Consider the following 20,733-nt stretch of genomic DNA (forward strand, 5'->3'; position numbering starts at 1 on the left):
TAGAAAATGAGACTGTATATGTTCCCTTTAAAATGTTTACTTAACCACAATAAAAGGTTAGATGGATTTCCCAAGTGAACCAAGTTATGATACCTGCTACAATGTGAAAATTTAAACAGACTTTCAACTTAGCTTCCACTCATCTATCATGTTTGACACAAAAGTCAAAAGCCCTTTTTAAGTACTAGTTAAGCCTGACTTAAAAAAATGAGTTTTTCTTTTCTGTAGTAGGAAGATATGAATGAATACACTGAATTGGAGGAAGAAAGGGAAAATAAAGAAACGGAAAGACATGAATGCAGTCTACTCTGGGCTAAAGAAGGACTTTAAATTTAGCATATGTTATTTGAAATTTATGATTCCTACTGCTAGGACTTCAAACTCATCTAAGCTTCATTAAAATAAGTCATGTGACTATAATTGGTGTCACGAATTCATCAAATATTGTGTAGAACACCTAAGCAAAAAAAAAAAAAGGGGGGGGGGAGAAAAACAGAGAAAGATCATGAATCAACACACACTTTTGTATAACTTTACTATTATGAAGTTTCCCTCTACAAAATATTTGTAAAGTAAACTTAGCCTTCAGATGCTTTATTTTCTTTTTGTGACTACTAAGACGATGCATGCATTAGCTTGTCTTTCTAAAGAATGAAGATGTGAAGCTTGTCATCAATGAACACTGTTTTTCTAATACCTATTTTCTTGTTCAGATTCATAAATATTGCAAGTTTTACTAAAAAGGAGAACACTGGTTAAGGAAAAAAAAAACAAAAACAAAAAAAAACCACGATCACATTTTACTTTGTCAGTGTTCATTCTTTTAAGACATTCAGCCCAGGGAAATTCTATGACTGTATTGCAATCTGAGGGTGGTCTTTCTAAGATGAATGTGGTAACACTGTGATATGTTTATTCTATGGAAAATCTCTTTCGATGTCTAATTAGAAGCTTTTAAACGTTTTACTCCTCGTTCCTTTGTAGAGAGACTCTGGGGAGGGGAGTTGGTTTTGTCTACATAGATGTTATCCCACACCTGCATTTTAGTTTATGTAAAGTTCCAAAAATATACACTGCTTTTCTCACACTTACCGTATGCTTAAAAAGTTAATAGATTTGGCAAACTGCAAAGGGCTTCAATTTGGAAAGTGTTAAATGAATACTTGAAAGATGTGGTTCAATGCTGGGTCTTTTAAATACACCCTAGCCTCTGGCCAAATCTTCACTGAGCACCACATGGAGAGATACAGGCACATGGGCATAGCTGGAGGGGAGATTTGCAGGTTCCCATCCCAAGAACAGCTATCAAAAAACTCAGAACCCAGCTGACTCCCTCTGCTTCTTACAGATCCACTCGATAATCTACTCCAAATTTGCTAACAAAGGCTGTATTCAGGGGTGTTGCAGCCAGCCTCACAAATCTCCATCTTCCCGTTCCTGAGCAGGAGGGAAGGGAAGTGCGGTTGGTGAGTTATTCATCAAGATCACATCTTATAAATATGTAACAGCTTTCAGGATCTGGGCGAGATTTGGCTGCCTCTGGACAAGATTTCCAATATTGCTGAGAGGAAACCAGGGCTGCTGGCCCAGCAGAATATCATGCTGGGCAAGTCTCAACAGGATCTGCTGAGATGGAAGGTCCTGATCAGAAGGGCTGCAGCTCTAAGGAGGAAAGGGTGGGAATAGGGTTTCTTTCTGAAGAACACATCTGATGCAATCTGCCCCTGTGAGTTGCTCAAATTAACTAAATATTCTGCTTTCTATAGACATTCTACAGACTGTTCTTCCATTTTTAAAGACCCTAGGTAGATTTTAAAGTATCTGACAGACTGAAACAGATTTTCTGAGGGTATTTTAATTAGCCAGTTGCATTTTCATTTGTGTCTGACAGGGATGCTTTCCAATGTTAATGTTACTAGGAAAGTTAACGGACCTTAGAGCAAATTCTGTTACCATTATTTCCAATTTCTTGACCATGTGGAATTAAGTTTAATTATCAACACTTTCACTCTTGGAAGGAGATACTCTCATATAGTCAAAAGTGATCATTTCAAACATATTTATACAAAGAAAGAATCATCATGGTGTGAGTTCCTTTAGAGCATTATTTTCTTAAAGTGATTCCTATCTTGGAATCTACTAGGTCTGTTTTCTGGGGAGTCATGGTTATTTTTCATAGTATTTAGAAAAGTTTCTAGGCTTAGGAAATGGAAATGGATATAATTCTGATTCAGGAGACATGCTAGACAAAGATTTTAATAGAGCTTTCCCCTTTTCTAGCCTCAAACATGGCTCAGCAGCTATGATAATTTCTGCTGAATCTCTAATTTAATATACACCAAATATTGTTTGAATAAGCAACAATTCCTGTGAAATGTAACAGAGGACTTCATCAACATGATATTTTTGAATTAAAGAAATAACAGGCATTTTCAGCAAAAGCATCTCTTTAAGTCTCCCATACCCAGTCAGAAGAGCCTCCTTTTATGTGCATTTTCATTTAATATGTAAATATGCTCAAATATTAAGAACATGGAGCATTTAACTTTATCAAGGAAGAATTTTCAACTCTACTCGTTAGACCGTATGGCAGAAGAATCCGAAACATGAGCTGCTAAGAAAATTAGATGAGGTTCTAACCTGAAGAGAGAGCTTACCTCTGGATTTTCTTCCAAACACAAAATTCTTGCCCAGCAGTTGCAAAGAAGTGGGCCTGTAGAGATCTTCTAAGTCTAACTGCCATCTGTCTGGTTCAAGATACCGAATGAGGTCTTCCAAGGTGCTAAAGGCAGTGACGGCGTTATTCAGGAGGTCCAGTGGCAAGGCTGAGGCGGGCAGTGAGGACGGACTCACAGTTTCTGTGAGCTGCTGAAAGCAAAAGGAAGCCAGTGTCAGGTGGACTCTGCTGCAGAAATGACAACACGTGCCTTCTGGACTCAGGCACGGGGTTAGGTAGTGAGACTATGGCTGAAAACACGGGGAAGCGAAACTTTATTTAACCTCAATGACCAGTAATAATTGATACTTTGCAAAGACTTCATGTAGATGAACTTGGACGGAGTTTCTGTGGAAGATTTTCAATGGGGAAGACATCCATTTTTGTTAACACAAACCATGGTGGGTGTGGGTACCTGCTGTTACACAAAACAGATGATGCCTCTGTGGTCCAGTCATGGACTTAACAATGGAAGCCTTAAAAGAGTTTATCATTTTTTCCTTTGTTTTCCACTTTTCATCTGCCTCATTCTGGGAAATCACCTGGTGGGTTTATTAATGATTGTCAGAGGAACTAAAACTTTAATATAAAGTGATTGATCCATGAAGAATATGAATAAATTGTAAGTGAAACACCTTTGACATTGGAGAAGAACTTGTAAATCAAGATAGGAAACATCCAAACCATAAAAGAGAACTTTGATAAATTTGCCTAAAATTTTTAAGTAAGCAGAGTTAAAATACAGACACTGGGAGAATACCTTGGCAAACCACATACCTGCCACAGGATAGAGAAATAAAACAAACTCAATAGAAAATGGGCAAATTCCAGACAAGAAGTTTGAATGGCCACTAGACATCATATACACAAAAGAGATACTATTTCACTTACAGGAGATTGGTGAGCATTTAAAAGAAAGGATTGCCAAGGATGTGAGTGAATTGAAATTTCTCTAGTCTGCCTGCAGAAGTGAGTATTAATTGGTACCACTGCAGTTGATGTAACTGATGTGCACAGGATACTAGAGTTGAAGATGGATACATCCCATGTCCCTATAATTCAGTTTTAAGGTTATAGCCTTTTATTTGTGCACATGAAGTATGTGTGCAGGAATATCAATTCATCAGTGCTGAAAAGGAGCAAATCAAAACAACCTAAAATGCTCAGGTATAGAACCATGGATTAAAATACACCATTTTAAATGACAAGCATCAAAATAAGGCAATAATTTCAGGAAAAGTTCAAAAGTAATATCCCCTTCCCCAGTTTTTAAAGTGGGTTAAGGGTGAGGTGTGGTAGACCAGAACTGAAATCAAAATAGACAAAATAAATACAGGAACAAATGCTCCACCTCACCTTTAAAGTTTATTTATTTACTTACAGGGGAAGGAAGACAAATAGTATGAAATAAAGCATTTACATTGACTGATGTATTACAGTAAAATCCATAATAACAAAAAGTTGGTAACAATCTAGACTTACGATAGTGGAATAGCTAATAACGTTGCACTCATAATCTGAAATAGTGGGACAGACACTAAAAATGAGGTTCTCTAGTAAGATGCAGAAGCAATCTAAGTGTCCATTGACAGATGAATGGATAAAGAAGATGTGGTACACGTATACAGTGGAATATTACTCAGCCATGAAAAGAACAAAATCCAGCAACGTGGATGGACCTAGAGGTTGTCATACTAAGTGAAATAAGTCAGACAGAGAAAGACAAACGCCATATGATATAATTCATACATGAAATCTAAAAATTGATACAAATGAACTTATTTACAAAACAGAAATAGACTTATAGACATAGAAAACAAACTTATAGTTACCAAAGAGGATGAAGGATAAATTAGGAGTTTAGGATTAATAGATACATGTTATTATATATGAACTAGATAAATAATAAGGACCTACTACTATATAGCACAGGAAACTATACTCAATATCCTGCAATAAACCATAACAGAAAAGACTATCTATTGATATATACATTTATGTGTGGTATACATATACATATATATATAATTCACTTTACACTAGAAACTGACATAACAGTGTAAATCAAGCATACTGCAATAAAAATGCAGTCCTCTAGGATTTTTTACTAAGAAATAAATGTCTAAAATGTAGTAAATGATAAGTAATCCAAGCTCTTTAAACTTAGCATTATTTTACCATGATTTCAACCCACATACTTTGAAGCAAAAGAAAACAAAAAATTAAAAATGCCTAAAATGTCAAGAGTATTCATATACAGTTTTAATGAGAACAGGTGATTTTCGTTTCCTTCCTTATAACTGTGTATTTTAAGCATTTTCTATAATAAGTATGGATTCTTTCTGGAGATCAGGTAAAATGATTAACATTTGCTGTAATTAAAAAAAAAACACTATCATATCAGCTCTTCCTTTTCATCTTCATTACTCAGGTCTCATGCAGAAGCTGAAAACCACGGACTATATTTAGGAGCCTGTAAATCTGTCTCCTTGTCTTCAATCTTCCCTCATTCCTTTTATCCTATGCTGCATAACCCTGGGTTAATCTACCTAAAATAAGCTATCGCCGATCACGGGATGAATCTGGACAAATGCCTAGAGTGATTTCTCATCTGGAGGATAACATCCAAATTCCTTACCCTGTACTCAGGAGCTTCACCACCTGACCCTCACTCACCTTTCCCATCTAATCCTCCACTCATCAAAGACAAGCACATTTTGTCCCAATCAATCTAGTCTTCTTACTGACTGCTGCACATGTCATATTCCTGACCTTGACCTGTACCCTTGCTAATGCTGCTGCCCTGCCCCCATGAGCACAACTCTGTCTTGTGATCTGCACAATAAATCTTGACCATTTATAACCGCCTTCCTTGAAACCCAACTCATCCATGAAAACTCCTCCAGTAACAGAGCCATGGCTGCCCTAAATACAGCAATTGTGTTAATCTGGAAAAGACCCCCTCTCTGGACTATGCTATGGGCACTGGGGTTGAAAAGCAGAAGCTCCACTGTCACTCAGAAAAAAGGACATTCGTTCTCTGGGGCAGACAAGCCTCTGTTGGGACTCGTAGCTTCGTGGGTCCAGAGCTCCTCTTGCCTGTGGTGGTGGTGGTAGTGGGTTTATAAAGGCTGATCAGTAGAAATGAATGTGGCAGTTTTGGTCAACACTGATTTCATTCTTATTTTAAAGATCTACTTTCAAGAATGTCAAAATTCTGGCTAAACTATTAGCACTATGATGTTTTCCATTATTATAACCAACTTTTAAGAGTAAAAACCAAATTTAATATATTTCTCTTTACTACCAGAATTTTTTAATTGTCTAAGAAATGAAAAATTACTTTGGCAGAGTACTATTGTGATTTATGGGGTCGCAAAGAGTCGGACACGACTGAGTGACTGAACTGAACTGATTGTGATTTATATATAAATAAATAATTATCTAATAAAAGTGTTCATTACTAGGTTAACCAATTTGGTTAATATTGATGTAGTTTATAATGTGAAAAAGTTGATGCCATGTTTTTGAAATATTTCAAACTATCAGCCAAAATGTGTATTACTCAAAGAATAACTGAGTTATGACTCATGACTATGATGATACAAATCAATTGCGTCAATCTACATACAGAGAATAAATGTATAGAAAGCTGACACAAAATGTATCAATATATTATTCATTAAAGTGTCAGGTTATGGATGTATATTTTAGGCAGGATATAGAATTATTTATGCTCTGGAGTTGATTTATTTTGCTTCCAAGTCTGTTGGAAATGTAGTGAATTCCTTCAAGAACAATGAAAAGTCCCAACTAAAATCAGTCCTGCTGAGATAAAGTTTAAAGTAGCTATACAGTTAAAGAAAAACAAAATAGTTCTGTAATGTTGAACAAACAGAATATGCACATCCTGAGTTCAATGAGGTATCTGAATATCAATCCCCTCGAGTGACCAAGGGAACCAAACCACCTGACAAATGTTACTGCATGTAGATACTTGTGCTGTGTCCACACTTTTAAAGATATAAATTAAAATAAGATAATGCTTAAAAAAGATAACCACACACACACATATACATGTAGGCACACGGGGAAGTCCCCATCTAAAGAAAAAAAAAAAAGGCGGGGGGAGAATTAACTTACTTCCCCTTGGATTCAAACATTCAATCCCCCGGACAGAAGAGAGGAAGTGGTGCTTTTCTTTTTTAAGGGCTTTCTCATGACTGTCACCCACCCACTGGTTCAAGGAACATTCAGATTGTTCACTTTTGAGGTTCTGCTTTTCTAAGTAGTCCAAAGGGATTTTCAGAGAAAAGGGGGAGCAGCAGAAAAAAAGAAGTTAGAGGGAAAGATATCTTCTACTGTTTTTAGTCTTTCATTTCTCCTTGAACCAAAAACTCCACTTTCCAGTACAAGCTCAGAGCCTTTCTCCCATTTTAAGTGCCTAGCAAATTCTAACAATACCTCTGCTGTATAAAAACACCTAGAGGAGTGGGGTGGGGAGGTAGGTGTAAGGGAGGCTTAAGAGAGAGGGGACGTATGTATACCTATGGCTGAATCATGCTGATGTATAGCAAAAGTCATCACAATATTGTAAAGTAATTATCTTCTAATTAAAAACAAAATTAAAAAAAGACATGATTGAGCAGAGTGGCTTGAATAGTTCCTTTAGCCACTATGGAAACAGACACCTACTTCTAGGCTATGGATCGTGCTGAGACTACCCAGTGGATGACAATGGCCAGAAATGGCAAGCAGAGTTTCCTGGTTTCTGTAATGTACTAGCTAAATCAATATCACTACTTCAATAAGCCAGAAAAGGGCTTTTCTGCTATTAACTGCAGCGTTGCAGCAGTAATGTGGTGGAAAACCTAATCCTATTATTGTTGTTCAGTCGCTAAGTCGTGTCCCACTCTTTGGGACTTCATAGACTATAGCATGCCAGGCTCCCCTGTCCTCCACTATCTCCTGGAGTTCGCTCAAATTCACGTTCATTGAGTCGGTGATGCTGTCTAACCATCTCATCCACTGCTGCCTCCTTCTCCATTTGCCTTCAGTCTTTCCCAATGCAGAACTTAATCCTAGCCTAAACCTTTTCGGGCACAGAACTTTGCAAAGGCAGATCGTGAAAGAGGAGAAAAGAGATCTGAAATCTCTGTGCAATGAATTGTCCTGTCCAACCATTTCTAGAATGTCAGGATCATGTGTCATGATCCTACACAAGGTGAAGTCTTCTCAGGTCCTCAAAGAAGGTCAGTCTGAGTGGTGACATGATGTGAGCAAAGAGCCTGATGAGGAGTTAGGGAGCCTCTGGTGTACCCCTGGAGCTACTATGTCAGGAGAGGGAATTTCCACAAACACTGTAACCCATGAGAGCCTCAGTTTTCCCCTCTGTAAAGCAGGGCTGCTACACCCAGTGCCTTTAAGTTTCTTTTCTGCCTTTAAATTAAGAATCTTATGTCATTGCAGGATACAGGAGAGTCCGTAGTCCCCCCACTCTCGCCAACACCTCCGTCTCTTGTCTTCTTGACGATGACCGTCCTAACAGGTGTGAGGTAATAGTTCACTGTGGCTTTGGTATGCACTTCCCAAATGGTGAGTGATGCTCAGCATCTTTTCATGTACTGTTGGCCATTTGTCTGTCTTCTTTGGAAAAATTCCTATTAAACTTCTCTGCCCATCTTAAAGTTGGATTTTTGTATTGTTTCATTGGTTATTGAGTTTCATGAGTTCTCTACACATTTTGTATATCAACACCTTATCCAGTGTCTGGTATGCACATGTTTTATCCCATTTCACAAGTTGCCTTTTGATTGTGAGTACCTTAATGGCAACCCACTCCAGTATTCTTGTCTGGAAAATCCTATGGATGGAGGAACCTGGTAGGCTACATTCCATGGGGTCGCAAAGAGTTGGACATGACTGAGCGACTTCACTTCACTTTTGATGTGCAGAAGCTTTTTTTTTTAGTTAAAGTCCTACTTGTTTGATTTTTGCTTTTGTTGTTGTGCTTTTTGTGTCATTTCCAAAATATTCTTGTGAACTGTTAGTGAGTATGTAAATTTGTTTAGCCACTACAGAAAACAGTAGGGAAGGTTAGCAAAAAATGAAAAATTGAACTGCCATTTGATCTAGCAATTCTGGGTTCTGGGTTTGAAAGAAGAAGAAATTTGTAGGAAGAAGTCCTTCACAGAACGGGACATTTGGACACAGACATGCACAAAGGAAAGCCCATTTGAAGGCACTGAGAGAAGGTGCCTGTCTACTAGCCAAGGAAAGAGGCCTCGTAAGAAACCAATCTTGCTGACACCTTGATCTCCAACTTCCAGCTTCCAGAACCGTGAGAAAATGAATTTGAAGTTTAAGCCACCCAGCCTGTGGTACTTTGTAACAGCAGCCCTGGCAGACTAAAACACACTGTCATGGAATTCCCGACTTAATATTGATTACAGCAGCAAACAGAGGTTAATGTTATACCATGTCCATTAAGTCATTTAACAAACATTTATTAAAAAGCCCATCACGTGGGCACTGTGAGCAAAACAGACCAAAATTCTCGCTCTTGGGAAGCTTAACGTTTACATGCCAAGTATTCTGTTTCATAGCAGAGACTTTTTCCCTTTGCCAAAACAAAGCCAAACTGAGAATTTGCTATCAAGAATCACATAAGCAACTCAACAATGTTCAAACAAATCCTGGTGAGTGTGGACCATAAAAAGGGAACCTAGTAGGAAAGAACAAATGAAAAACAAATTTATTTCTACTTTCATTATTGAAACATAACAGATAGCCCATGTGTTTGGATGAGGTAAGGCCCACGTGGATGGGTGTTATAAGCTCAAGACAGCAAGTTAGTTCCTCTGTTGACTTCTACAGGTTCATTTAAAAATCAGCATATTGGTGGTTTTGTATTTTGATGGCTACCTTAGATATCTTTTGCATTAATTATCATCTCTTTTTTTCAGAAAAAGAAAAGCTGACTTCCTATTTGGAATAGTACTATCTGAACTGCTTGTAATTCTACGATAAACACTTATCTCAAAAAAAAACAGAGCTTGTCTTTTTATTAGGATTTCTCTGGCGAGCGCCATCTTAAAAATATAACATTGACAATGAACCTTCCTTGGACAAACACACACACACCAATGTTTACCTTGAGTAGCATAGCAACTGCTGCAAACATTTAAGACCTGCAAAGATTTATGCTGCAGTTTTTCTAGCCAGGCATACAGGACATTTCAAACTGATAAGGAGCCTTCACTTCAATCATACCTGACAGGAGTATTAGGAACGCAGTTTAGGTTTTATTGTTGTAGTAATTAAAACACAAAAGAACAACAAAATAATCATCCAGGTAAGGGAAGAGGAAAAAGCACTCAGCCTTTTGCAGCCTTGTGTTACATCATCCAATCTCAGTTACATCATGTCAAGCTGATATATTGAGCACAGGGCTGCCTTTCAAAGAGCTTAAGAAACAGACAGTGCCTGCAGACAAAAATTTATGCCAGGAATGACTGACGGGAGGTGCTGTAAAGACACAAGAATGCTATGGAACAATTCACTTAAACACACTTCTTCCTCCTGCTCATATCTGAATCCATCCCCAAAGTTATCTGCGTTAGGTTTTTAAATTAGTTTTAAGCTAGCAAAGAAAATCAGATGTTTGCATTCATACTCAAGAACAGATGTTTTAATACTGGGTGAGTGATGCAGATTATATATTTAAGTGATAAATCCTCGGGAAAGTGGCCAGTTGCATTCACGTTGAGTTGTAACACTGAGCGGCTCTTACTCAGAGAGCTTGGCCATGGAATAAACCTTCGTTTGTCTACACAGCCAATCCCAGCGACCATCCAGGCTGAAAAGAGAATCATGTTTATCCTCCAGCACTTAAAAGCTGTCATTTCAAGGCTCAAATCTTGCCTTCCTGGTTTCATGCAAACCCTGAGTTGCAGCCCTGTTCTGCCTGGGCCCAAATATGGAAAAAGAGATGGCTGGCTTTGTTGAAAAGGTAAAAAAAAAAAAGACGAATGTTTATGTTAGAAGCAGTTTCTTACTAAATTAGTGGATGAGACTGTTACTGGCCCCATGTTCCAATCAGTGCAAAAAAACCACCACCTGACTAGACTTGCAATCACAACACCATTATCCCCACTCCTCCTGACCTAAAGTTCCTGGTTTATAGCCACCCCACTTAAAGAGTTTCCACCTCCTGCCAGCACCTCAGGATGGAAGGTCCCCCAGAAACCAGGCCTTCCAAGACAGCTGACTGCAGGCTGGGGAATCAGAACGGGTTTCCACTCCTGAGTTAAAACTGTGGATTAACAGTAACAATCTGGACTGAAAGCTAGGATCCATAGGAAGTTAAATAGCATTTCCACAATGGCATCTGTGGGAAGCCAAAATGAAGGTTTTTTTTTTTTTTTTTCCTACTGCGATCTTAAAAATGATTCCTCTGAATCAAAAAATGTGACAGGCCCTAAAAAGCTGAGACAACATCTAGCAGCTACTAGTGTCTGACAATAAAGTACCATGGGAGTTTCCCCCTAATCTTATTATAGTGAATACTTGTGGATTTGCTTGTTTCCATTCTCAAGAAAGGACTAACAGAACGGAACTTTGGATGAAAAAGGAGGCAAGCTAAGAACTGTTAAAAGAAAAACACTCCTTCCATGCAACCCTTGTGCAACTCAAACGAGAATCCTTAAGGCTCTTTCTTACAGAAATTTCCCTTACAAGTCAATATTTATTCAATGTAATATTTAACAGTCATTAAGGGTAACTTGCAGAATGTTTTGTGGGGACCTAGCTGAGAAATGGCATCTCTATTAGTGGATATTTTCAATCATCTGTTCAATAAACTGAATAGTCAGATAAGACCCTCAACCTCATTCAAATATTGGTGGGAGATCATACTTGGGGCAAAAAAAATTAGTCCAGAGTAATTTATTTTAAAATAGCTTAACAACCATGTGAAAACAGACAGCTAGTGGGAAGCTGCTATATATAGCACAGGGAACTCAACTCAGTGCTCTGTGATGACCTAGAAGGGTGGGAAATGGGGAAGGGAGGTTCAGGAGGGAGGGGTTGTATGTATACATACAGTTGATTACTGTACAATATAGATTAACATAACACTGTAAAGCAAATATATTCCAATAAAATTTTTTTTAAATGACTTGAAAATATAAAAAGTGTGAGCAAGTAGCTTAGACTGGGGACAGTAAGAAGAAGTCCCACTTTGAGGGGAAAATGAGATCATCTAATGGAGGTAATTAGCATGGATGTAAAGTATGAGAAATGTGGTGTTGGAGAAGACTCTTGCGAGTCCCTTGGACTGCAAGGAGATCAAATCAGTCAGTTCTAAAGGAAATCACTCCTGAATATTCATTGGAAGCACTGATGCTGAAACTGAAACTACAATACTTTGGTTACCTGACACTAAAAACTGACTCTTGGAAAAGACCCTGAAGCTGTGAAAGATTGAAGGCAGGAGGCTAAGGGGACGACAGAGGATGAGATAGTTGGATGTCATCACTGACTCGATGGACATGAGTTTGAGCACGCTTCGGGAGTTAGTGATGGACAGGGAAGTCTGGCATGCAGCAGTCCACGTGGTGGCAAAGAGTTGGACACAACTGAGTGACTGAACTGAACTGAAAGTATGAGGGCCAAGAATGTCACCCCCACCCCTGCAGCACATTTTCTGAGTCCATCTTGACACCTGGCTCCATCCATCCTTCTCACCTGGAGAGATGAGCTCCTGGGTTGTGCTTCTGGCTGGGTGCTCCTAGTCACCCACCTCCAGGCTTGGACCTTGCCAAACTTCTACCTGTATTCCTTCCTTGTGTGACCTCATGGGGCTTTGCACATTTCCTGTGACTTACATGCTAACAGCACCTTCCTCTTGGTAGCCTGCACCTGTGGCTACCGTGGAAAAAGGGACAATCGTGTGGAGTTGTCCTCTGCTCCTCTCCTTTGCCTGCATCCTGCTTCCCACCTTATCTTGGCTCTACTATCAGACAAGGGTTAGTATCTCTGATAACATGATTTACAGTAAGAAATACAGGTTTGGTGTTCGTTCTGTTTCTGCAGAGTTCCTAAAACCCTTGCAATTTCTGAGAGCAATAAGTGTGTCTTTTGCTATGTTAATGCGGTGACTCTTGGCAGCACCTAAGAGGGGCTGATTGCCAGGAGAACCAACCAGGTGACTAGGGGTTTGAGTCTCTTGTCACCTCCCTTCCCCTTTGTCCTCCCCTCCTCCCCACCTCCCCCCACCTTCAGGGAAGGGAGAGAAGCAGGAGGGTGAATGTACTGTCAATGGCCAATGGTTTGATCAATCATGACTATGTAATGAAGCCTCCATGAAAACCCCAAAGGGTGGGGTTCAGATAGCTCTGGGTTGGTGAACATGTGGACATTTTGGGAGAGAGGTGAGCTCAGGGCATGGAAGCCCAGAGGCATTTCCTCATACCTCACCCTGAGCTTCTTTCTATCTGGCTTTTCCTGAGTTTTATCCTTTTATAATAAACTGATCATCTAGTAAGCAAAATGTTTCTCTGAGTTCTGTGAGCCATTATAACAAATTAACGGAATCTGAGGAGAGGATCATGGGGACCTCTGATCTCTGGGCAGTCAAGTCAGAGGACTGGTGACATCTGAACTCACTACTGCTTTCCAAAATGGAGGAAGCTGTTGGAACCTCCCAACTGTAGCTGGTCGGTCAGAAGCCCAGGTGACAGTTTCTGAGGTGGGGAGGGAGGCAGTCTTGTGGGACTGAACTCTTACCCGAGGAATCTGAGTCAAGTGGTAGGTAGTACACCCAGCTTGTGTTGGAGCATTGCTTCCAACACAAAGTTGGTCTCAGGACCAACCACCCCAAAGAGGATCTGACCACTTTTCACCACTTCCATGGCTACCACCCTAATATCCAAGTCACCACCTGTAACAGTCTTCTAGCTGGCCTGCCTGTTTTTGCCTTTCCCTTTGTTGACTGAATTTATACAATTTTACCACAAAGGGTCAAGAGAGTATAGTTAAAATACTATTTAAATTTTACTTTTTCTGAAACATGTATCTTCTTTTAAACATTACATTTTTTAAAAAATGGCCTGTTTTGAAAGATGCTACAGATAACCAGTGGAACTCAATGGGAGAGGTCTGTACTGAAATCATAACTTTTGTATAGTTCTTATGCTTCTTGAAATCTGCCACTCACACTCCTGACATCCTTCCTTGTATCAGGGGAAAGGCACCCCTTCCTAGCCCTCCCTCAGAGGGTGGATGGTGTAAACCATGGTCTCTGCTTAAAAGCAGGAGAGCCATTCCCACTAGCCCAAGAAGATGGAGCATTTCCATAGATTACACAGTGACTATGTCATTTATGTGAGTGTCTGTAGGGATCACTGTTTAAGGCCTGGATGATATTACTTTTATTAGAAAATTGTAAAAGAATTGAGTTCAGTTCAGTCAGTTAGTCGTGTCCAACTCTTTGCGACCCCATGAATCGCAGCATGCCAGGCCTCCCTGTCCCTCACCAACTCGTGGAGTTCACTCAGACTCACATCCATTGAGTCAGTGGTGCCATCCAGCCATCTTATCCTCTGTTGTCCCCTTCTCCTCCTGCCCCCAATCCCTCCCAGCATCAGAGTCTTTCCAATCAGTCAACTCTTCGCATGAGCTGGCCAAAGTACTGGAGTTTCAGCTTCAGCATCATTTCTCCCAAAGAAATCCCAGGGCTCATCTTCTTCAGAATGGACTGGTTGGATCTTCTTGCAGTCCAAGGGACTCTCAAGAGTGTTCTCCAACACCACAGTTCAAAAGCATCAATTCTTCGGCACTCAGCTTCCTTCACAGTCCAACTCTCACATCCATACATGACCACTGGAAGAACCATAGCCTTGACTAGATGGACCTTTGTTGGCAAAGTAATGTCTCTGCTTTTGAATATGCTATCTAGGTTGGTCATAACTTTCCTTCCAAGGAGTAAGCGTCTTTTAATTTCATGGCTGCAGTCACCATCTGCAGTGATTTTGGAGCCCCCCCAAAATAAAGTCTGACATTGTTTCCACTGTTTCCCCATCTATTTCCCATGAAGTGATGGGACCAGATGCCATGATCTTCGTTTCTGAATGTTGAGTTTTAAACCAACTTTTTCACTCTCCTCTTTCACTTTCATCAAGAGGCTTTTTAGTTCCTCTTCACTTTCTGCCGTAAGGGTGGTGTCATCTGTGTATCTGAGGTTATTGATATTTCTCCTGGCAATCTTGATTCCAGCTTGTGCTTCTTCCAGCCCAGTGTTTCTCATGATGTACTCTGCATAGAAGTTATTTAAGCAGGGTGAAAATATACAGCCTTGACATACCCTTTTCCTATTTGGAACCAGTCTGTTGTTCCATGTCCAGTTCTAACCGTTGCTTCCTGACCTGCATACAGATTTCTCAAGAGGCAGGTCAGGTGGTCTGGTATTCCCATCTCTTTCAGAATTTTCCATAGTTTATTGTGATCCACAGTCAAAGGCTTTGGCATAGTCAATATAACAGAAATAGATGTTTTTATGGAACTGTCTTGCTGTTTCCATGATCCAGTGGATGATGGCAATTTGATCTCTGGTTCCTCTGCCTTTTCTAAAACCAGCTTGAACATCTGGAAGTTCACATTTCATGTATTGCTGAAGCCTGGCTTGGAGAATTTTGGGCATTACTCTACTAGCGTGTGAGATGAGTGCAATTGTGTGGTAGTTTGAGCATTCCTTGGCATTGTCTTTCTTTGGGATTGGAATGAAAACTGACCTTTTCCAGTCCTGTGGCCACTGCTGAGTTTCCCAAATTTGCTGGCATTGAAAGAATTGAGAATTGAGTAAAATAGTATAATTGAAAATTTTAATAAACAATTGAGCTATTGTACAGACTTAAGGAATTATCACATACATTTTTAATTGTACATTTTGTTGGCCCTGTTTTGTCAGTTTTACTCAACATCAATTACTTTTAAAAGTCTAGTTCCTGATTTATGCTGTTTTGTGTTGCATGGAGTGAGTGATTTAGCTATTTAGTCCATGTTCATTGACACCAGGCTCAATATCCTTACAACACTGACAGGACACATCAGAGCCTGCCCTACCCACAGGGAACATCCTTGTTCAAACTTTTTTATATTAAGTCGCTGTTTTAGTGGCATTTAGAGCAACAAGTTCAGTAAATGCAAGTCTGGGTATGTTCATGGCTATGAATAACTCTATGCTGAAAAACTTGAAAAAAGTATAATAATGTTCATAACTAACATCTCTAGTTTCAGTTTTCTGAATTCAAATTGCTTGTCTAAAAAGTCTTGCTATGAAATGAAACAAACAGGAAACCCATGAAAAATGCAAAATTTCACTCATCAGGCCTACTGTGTAACTGAATTTTAACAACAGTATATGACAGTGTATTAAAACAAATTTCTATAAAATAACAAGCCAGCTATGGAGGAAAATACAAAGGACAATTATTTTATGGAGTGTGAGGCCATTTTTCTTGTACATTATCACTCTGTGATACACCTGAGAGTGAGTGTTAGTCACTCAGTCATGTCTGATTCTTTGCACTCCCTTGGACTGTAGCCTGACAGTCTCCTCTGTCCACGGAATTCTCCAGGCAAGAATACTGGAGTGGGTAGCCATTCTCTTCTCCAAGGAATCTTCCCAATCCAGGGATCAAACCTGTGTTTCCCGCACTGTGGGCAGATTCTTTACTACTGAACTACCAGGAAAGCCAATGATACAAAGTCTTCCATGACTGTCCACACCTCCCAACACTTTCAAAAAATAAAGGTAAAAGCAGTTACACATTCTTTCTTTCACACCAGTCACTGCACTAAGATGAAACTGTGTTACATGGAACTCTGTCAAAAAAAATCATGCAAGGTGGGGGAAAAAAGAGAACATTTTTGTGAAAAGTTGCTACTGTTATTCCTAAACACAGCTGAAATATCTTTTCCTTCTGTTGATGTCAGTGAGACATGGCTTTGAAAACGGGCAGATGAAACTAACACTGCCCTGCAAACTGTACTATATGATACAGGTGCTTGGCAGGGGTGATGGAGAAGAATAGCCACTGAGCTCCTGATGGACAAACCATTGTTCCCTGTGTAAGGATTGCAACACTGTTCAAAAACTAAGTGCCTTGAGAGCATGTGTGTATTTCCAATCAGAAAACAAGAGGCCTAATGAACAAAAAGAATTTGAAGACAGAGAAGAATTCATATCCACTGTAGGTAGAGAGTGACAGAGAATACCCTTCCCATAAATTGTATGGAAATAAAGTATAAGAGCATCTCTGGATGACAGTTGGATGATATTTTCAACAAGCCTTAAAAATGCCTGTTTTCTAAGATCTTATAAATTTATGTTCAGAAGTTTATCCTAAGGAAATAATCAGAGGTACAATTCAAGAATATTGATTGCAGCAATATGATTAGAGGAAGTAAAATTAAAATAAAAAATGTTGATAAAAAAGTTTAAAAAATGTTCATAAAGGGAAGATTGTTAAAAATGTGATTATACCATTTGTGTATACAGTGGTCTATTGTACTGTTAATTTTTCAGTGCGGGTAGCACAATGTAGAAATGAGCCCTGACAGCATGGGGCTATGACAGGCCTTGTGAGCTAAGCCGTAAAACAAAAAAGAATTGACATCACAAACAGTCTGAGACTGGAAAACAGCCAGCCTGAGACTTCCTCTGTGTTCCCTAATTTAAGGTTAATAAACCTCTAGAAGTAGCCCCTTCGGTCATCACTCTGACAAGCAGGGCATCTTCTGGATGCATTTCCCTTCTTGAACGGGAGCATCTGGCCTTAAGTAACTGGGTTACTGGACAGCTGTGTCTGCCAAGTGAGAAGGGCTGAGAGTTATTTGGGAAAGGGCAACAGGGACTTCTCCCGGGTGGCTCAGTGGTTAATACATCACTCTTCCAGTATTGGGGGTGGATATTCGATCCCTGATCAGAGAACTAGGATTCTGTATGCAGCCTGACAAGGCCAAAAATATAGAAAAAAAAAATTAAAAAAAGTTATTTTAGAAAATGCAACAATCACATGTATACAAAAGGCAAAACTCTTCCAACCAGAGTCAACTCGCTGGATCATAAAAAAAAACAAAACAAAAACAGTATTTTCTGCATGGAGAAATACCAGACTTTCTAGGATACTCAGAAGAAGCCAAGTGACAATTGAGTTTATTAAAGATCAGGGTACATGATTAGGCATCTTCCCACATGTTTTCTGTCTTGTCCTTATCTTGTCCCCCTACTCTGCCACCCTTTGCCCTAAGTACCCTGTGCTCTGGAATCATCTTTACTCCCTTCATCTCTACCTCCTTCTCTAAAAATTCTCATTCTTTCAGCTAATTTCAACAAGGCTACTGAGGGGGTAATGCTGAAACTAAAACTGTTATGGTATAGAAAAGTAGATACATCCACAACTAATAGGATCTTAATTATTCAAATAAGATAATACATATAGTCATTCAATTATTTTTATTTGCTAATTCTGGCTAATAAAAGCTATGACCAACCTAGACAGCATATTAAAAAGCAGAGACATTACTTTGCCAACAAAGGTCCATCTAGTCAAAGCCATGGTTTTTACAGTAGTCATGTATGGATGTGAGAGTTGGACTATAAAGAAAGCTGAGTGCCAAAGAATTGATGCTTTTGAACTGTAATGTTGGAGAAGACTCTTGAGAGTCCCTTGGACTGCAAGGAGATCAAACCAGTCAATTCTAAAGGAAATCAGTCCTGAATATTCATTGGATGGACTGATGTTGAAGCTGAAGCTCGAATACTTTGGCCACCTGATGCAAAGAAAAGACCCTGATGCTGGGAAAAATTGAAGGCAGGAGGAGAAGGTGACGACAGAGGATGAGATGGTTGGATGGCATCACCGACTCGATGGACATGAGTTTGAGCAAGCTCTGAAAGTTGGTGATGGACAAGGAAGCCTGGTGTGCTGTAATCCATGATTTTGCAAAGAGTCGGACATGACTGAGCGACTGAACTAACTGAACTGAATTTTAGCATCCCAGGTGGGGAGCCATCACAGAGTTTCAAGCAGAGCCATGTTATCATTTGAATATATTTAGAAAGGGTTAGCTCACTGCTGTGCTGAAATCAGACTTCAGGAGAGTACTTAGGAGGTAACTCCAATAATTCAAATGGAAAGCCTGAGGAGGCAGTTGGATATTCAAGAAAGGATCTCAGGTTAGATACAGGGGCTGGATAAATTTCTGAGCCAAAGAAGCCATGCAACCGGCTAAGCTTGCAAGATGAATGAATGTTGATGAGGGAGATATGAGCACCATTACTTCCAAGCCTGGATAAAGAGGTCTTGATTAAAAATGGGAATGACCCTAGTGATACTCCCATAATTCCATGTCCAAGAGAGAAGGAGGAAGCAGTAAAGGGGACTGAGGTGGGAGGAAACTGGAAACAGTGTAATGATCTATGAAGAGGTGGAAACAGTATAGCAGGAGGAGATACAGGGTGAGCTCTGTCCAACACTGATGATGGGTGTGATCAGAGAATCATACACTTGGCTTAGCCATACGTGTACTACATCATTTTATATACAAACTCAAATTGAGCATCCTCAGATTTTGGTACCCAAGGCAGTCCTGGACCAGTCCCATAGGATTCCGAGGGACCTCTGTGTGCATTCATTGGAGACATTGCAGGCATGATTTTGGTAGAGAGGGGTGGGGACACAAAGCTTCACAAGCGTGAGTTTAGGAGAGAATAAAATCAGAGAGACTGGAGAGAGCAAACACAAAGGACAGCTGTGTGGAGTCTCTGAGTGGAGAGCAGAGGGCAGGCGCAGCGGTTGGATGAGAATGTGGGATCAGGAGAAGGAGAAGTAATAGTCTATTTGTATGCTAAGGGACATGTGCCAATAAAAGGTAAAAAAAAAAAAAAATTAAGACGGTGCAGGAGAGGGAGACAGGGAGCTGGAGCTCTGCTAAGTATATGCAGACAACGGAAATAGGAAGGAGGCAGGCAGGCAGGTCAGGTGTTCCGGGCGAGATGGGTAAAGAGCAGGATGAGAGCTTGTGATTGCTGGTATTGTCCTTATGAAACAGTAAGCAAAAGCATTATTTGTGAGTTAGGATGGGAAAAAAGATGCTCAAGGTTTGATGAGAGAGAAGGTATCATCCAGTAGAGTTGTGGAGAGTGGGAGGAAGGGCAGGCAAAGAGGTTGTAGAAGGACTGTGCAAGCCCAATATGTGTGAAACTCACATAAGTGCACAGATGATCCTACTAAGACAAGTAAGTTAGGAAGAGAAAGACAAACACCATGTGATAACACTTACCTGTGGAATCTAAAATATGACACAAATGAAACAGAGGGTGTGTGCTCAGTTGTGTCCCACTCTTTGCGACCTCATGGACTGTAGCTTGCCTGGCTCCTCTGTCCGTGGGATTTATCCTGGCAAGAATACTGGAGTGGGTTGCCACTTCCTACTCCAGGGGATCATCCTGACCCAGGAATCGAACCCGCATCTTCCGCATCTCCTGCACTGCAGGCAGAACTTTACCACTGAGTCACCCAAACAGAAACAGACTCATAGACATAGAAAACAGGTTTGTGGTTGCCAAGGGGGAGGAAAGGCAGGGGAGGGATGGAGTGGAAGTTTGGGATTAGCAGATGCAAACTATTACATATAGAATGGATAAACAGAATATTCAATATTCTGTGATGAATCATAATGGAAAAGAATACAAAAAAGAATGTGTATATATATATACACACACACACATATATATACATAACTGAATCATTTTGCTGTATAGCAGAAATTAACACAATTATAAATCAACCATACTTCAATCAAATCTAAAAACAAAATAAAATAAAAAGCATGATCAGTCAGAATGACAGCAGAGTTTCCTCCTGGACTCCACTTAGAGTGGGGGGGTGTCATTTTGTGGTTGGGTATTTCTAGAACATTCTTAAGTCAGGTGCATTTGCCAAATGTCTCAG

The 20,733-nt window shown here is 39.9% G+C and overlaps 1 protein-coding gene across 2 annotated transcripts in view; it reads right to left on the reverse strand.

The window, feature by feature from the left end:
- PDGFC (platelet derived growth factor C) overlaps window positions 1-20,733 on the reverse strand; it is a 253,483-nt gene that overhangs the window by 14,480 nt on the left and 218,270 nt on the right. The window contains exon 4 of one of the 2 annotated variants that reach the window (XM_070386421.1): window positions 2,658-2,865. In XM_070386421.1, the coding sequence (XP_070242522.1) occupies window positions 2,658-2,865 (208 nt within the window). Of the gene's footprint in view, window positions 1-2,657; window positions 2,869-20,733 lie in introns of both variants that reach the window. The other variant, XM_005898179.3, reaches the window with a different exon arrangement.

The sequence above is a fragment of the Bos mutus genome, chromosome 17 (assembly GCF_027580195.1).
Source record: "Bos mutus isolate GX-2022 chromosome 17, NWIPB_WYAK_1.1, whole genome shotgun sequence".
In the NCBI taxonomy this organism is placed as follows: Eukaryota; Metazoa; Chordata; class Mammalia; order Artiodactyla; family Bovidae; genus Bos; species Bos mutus.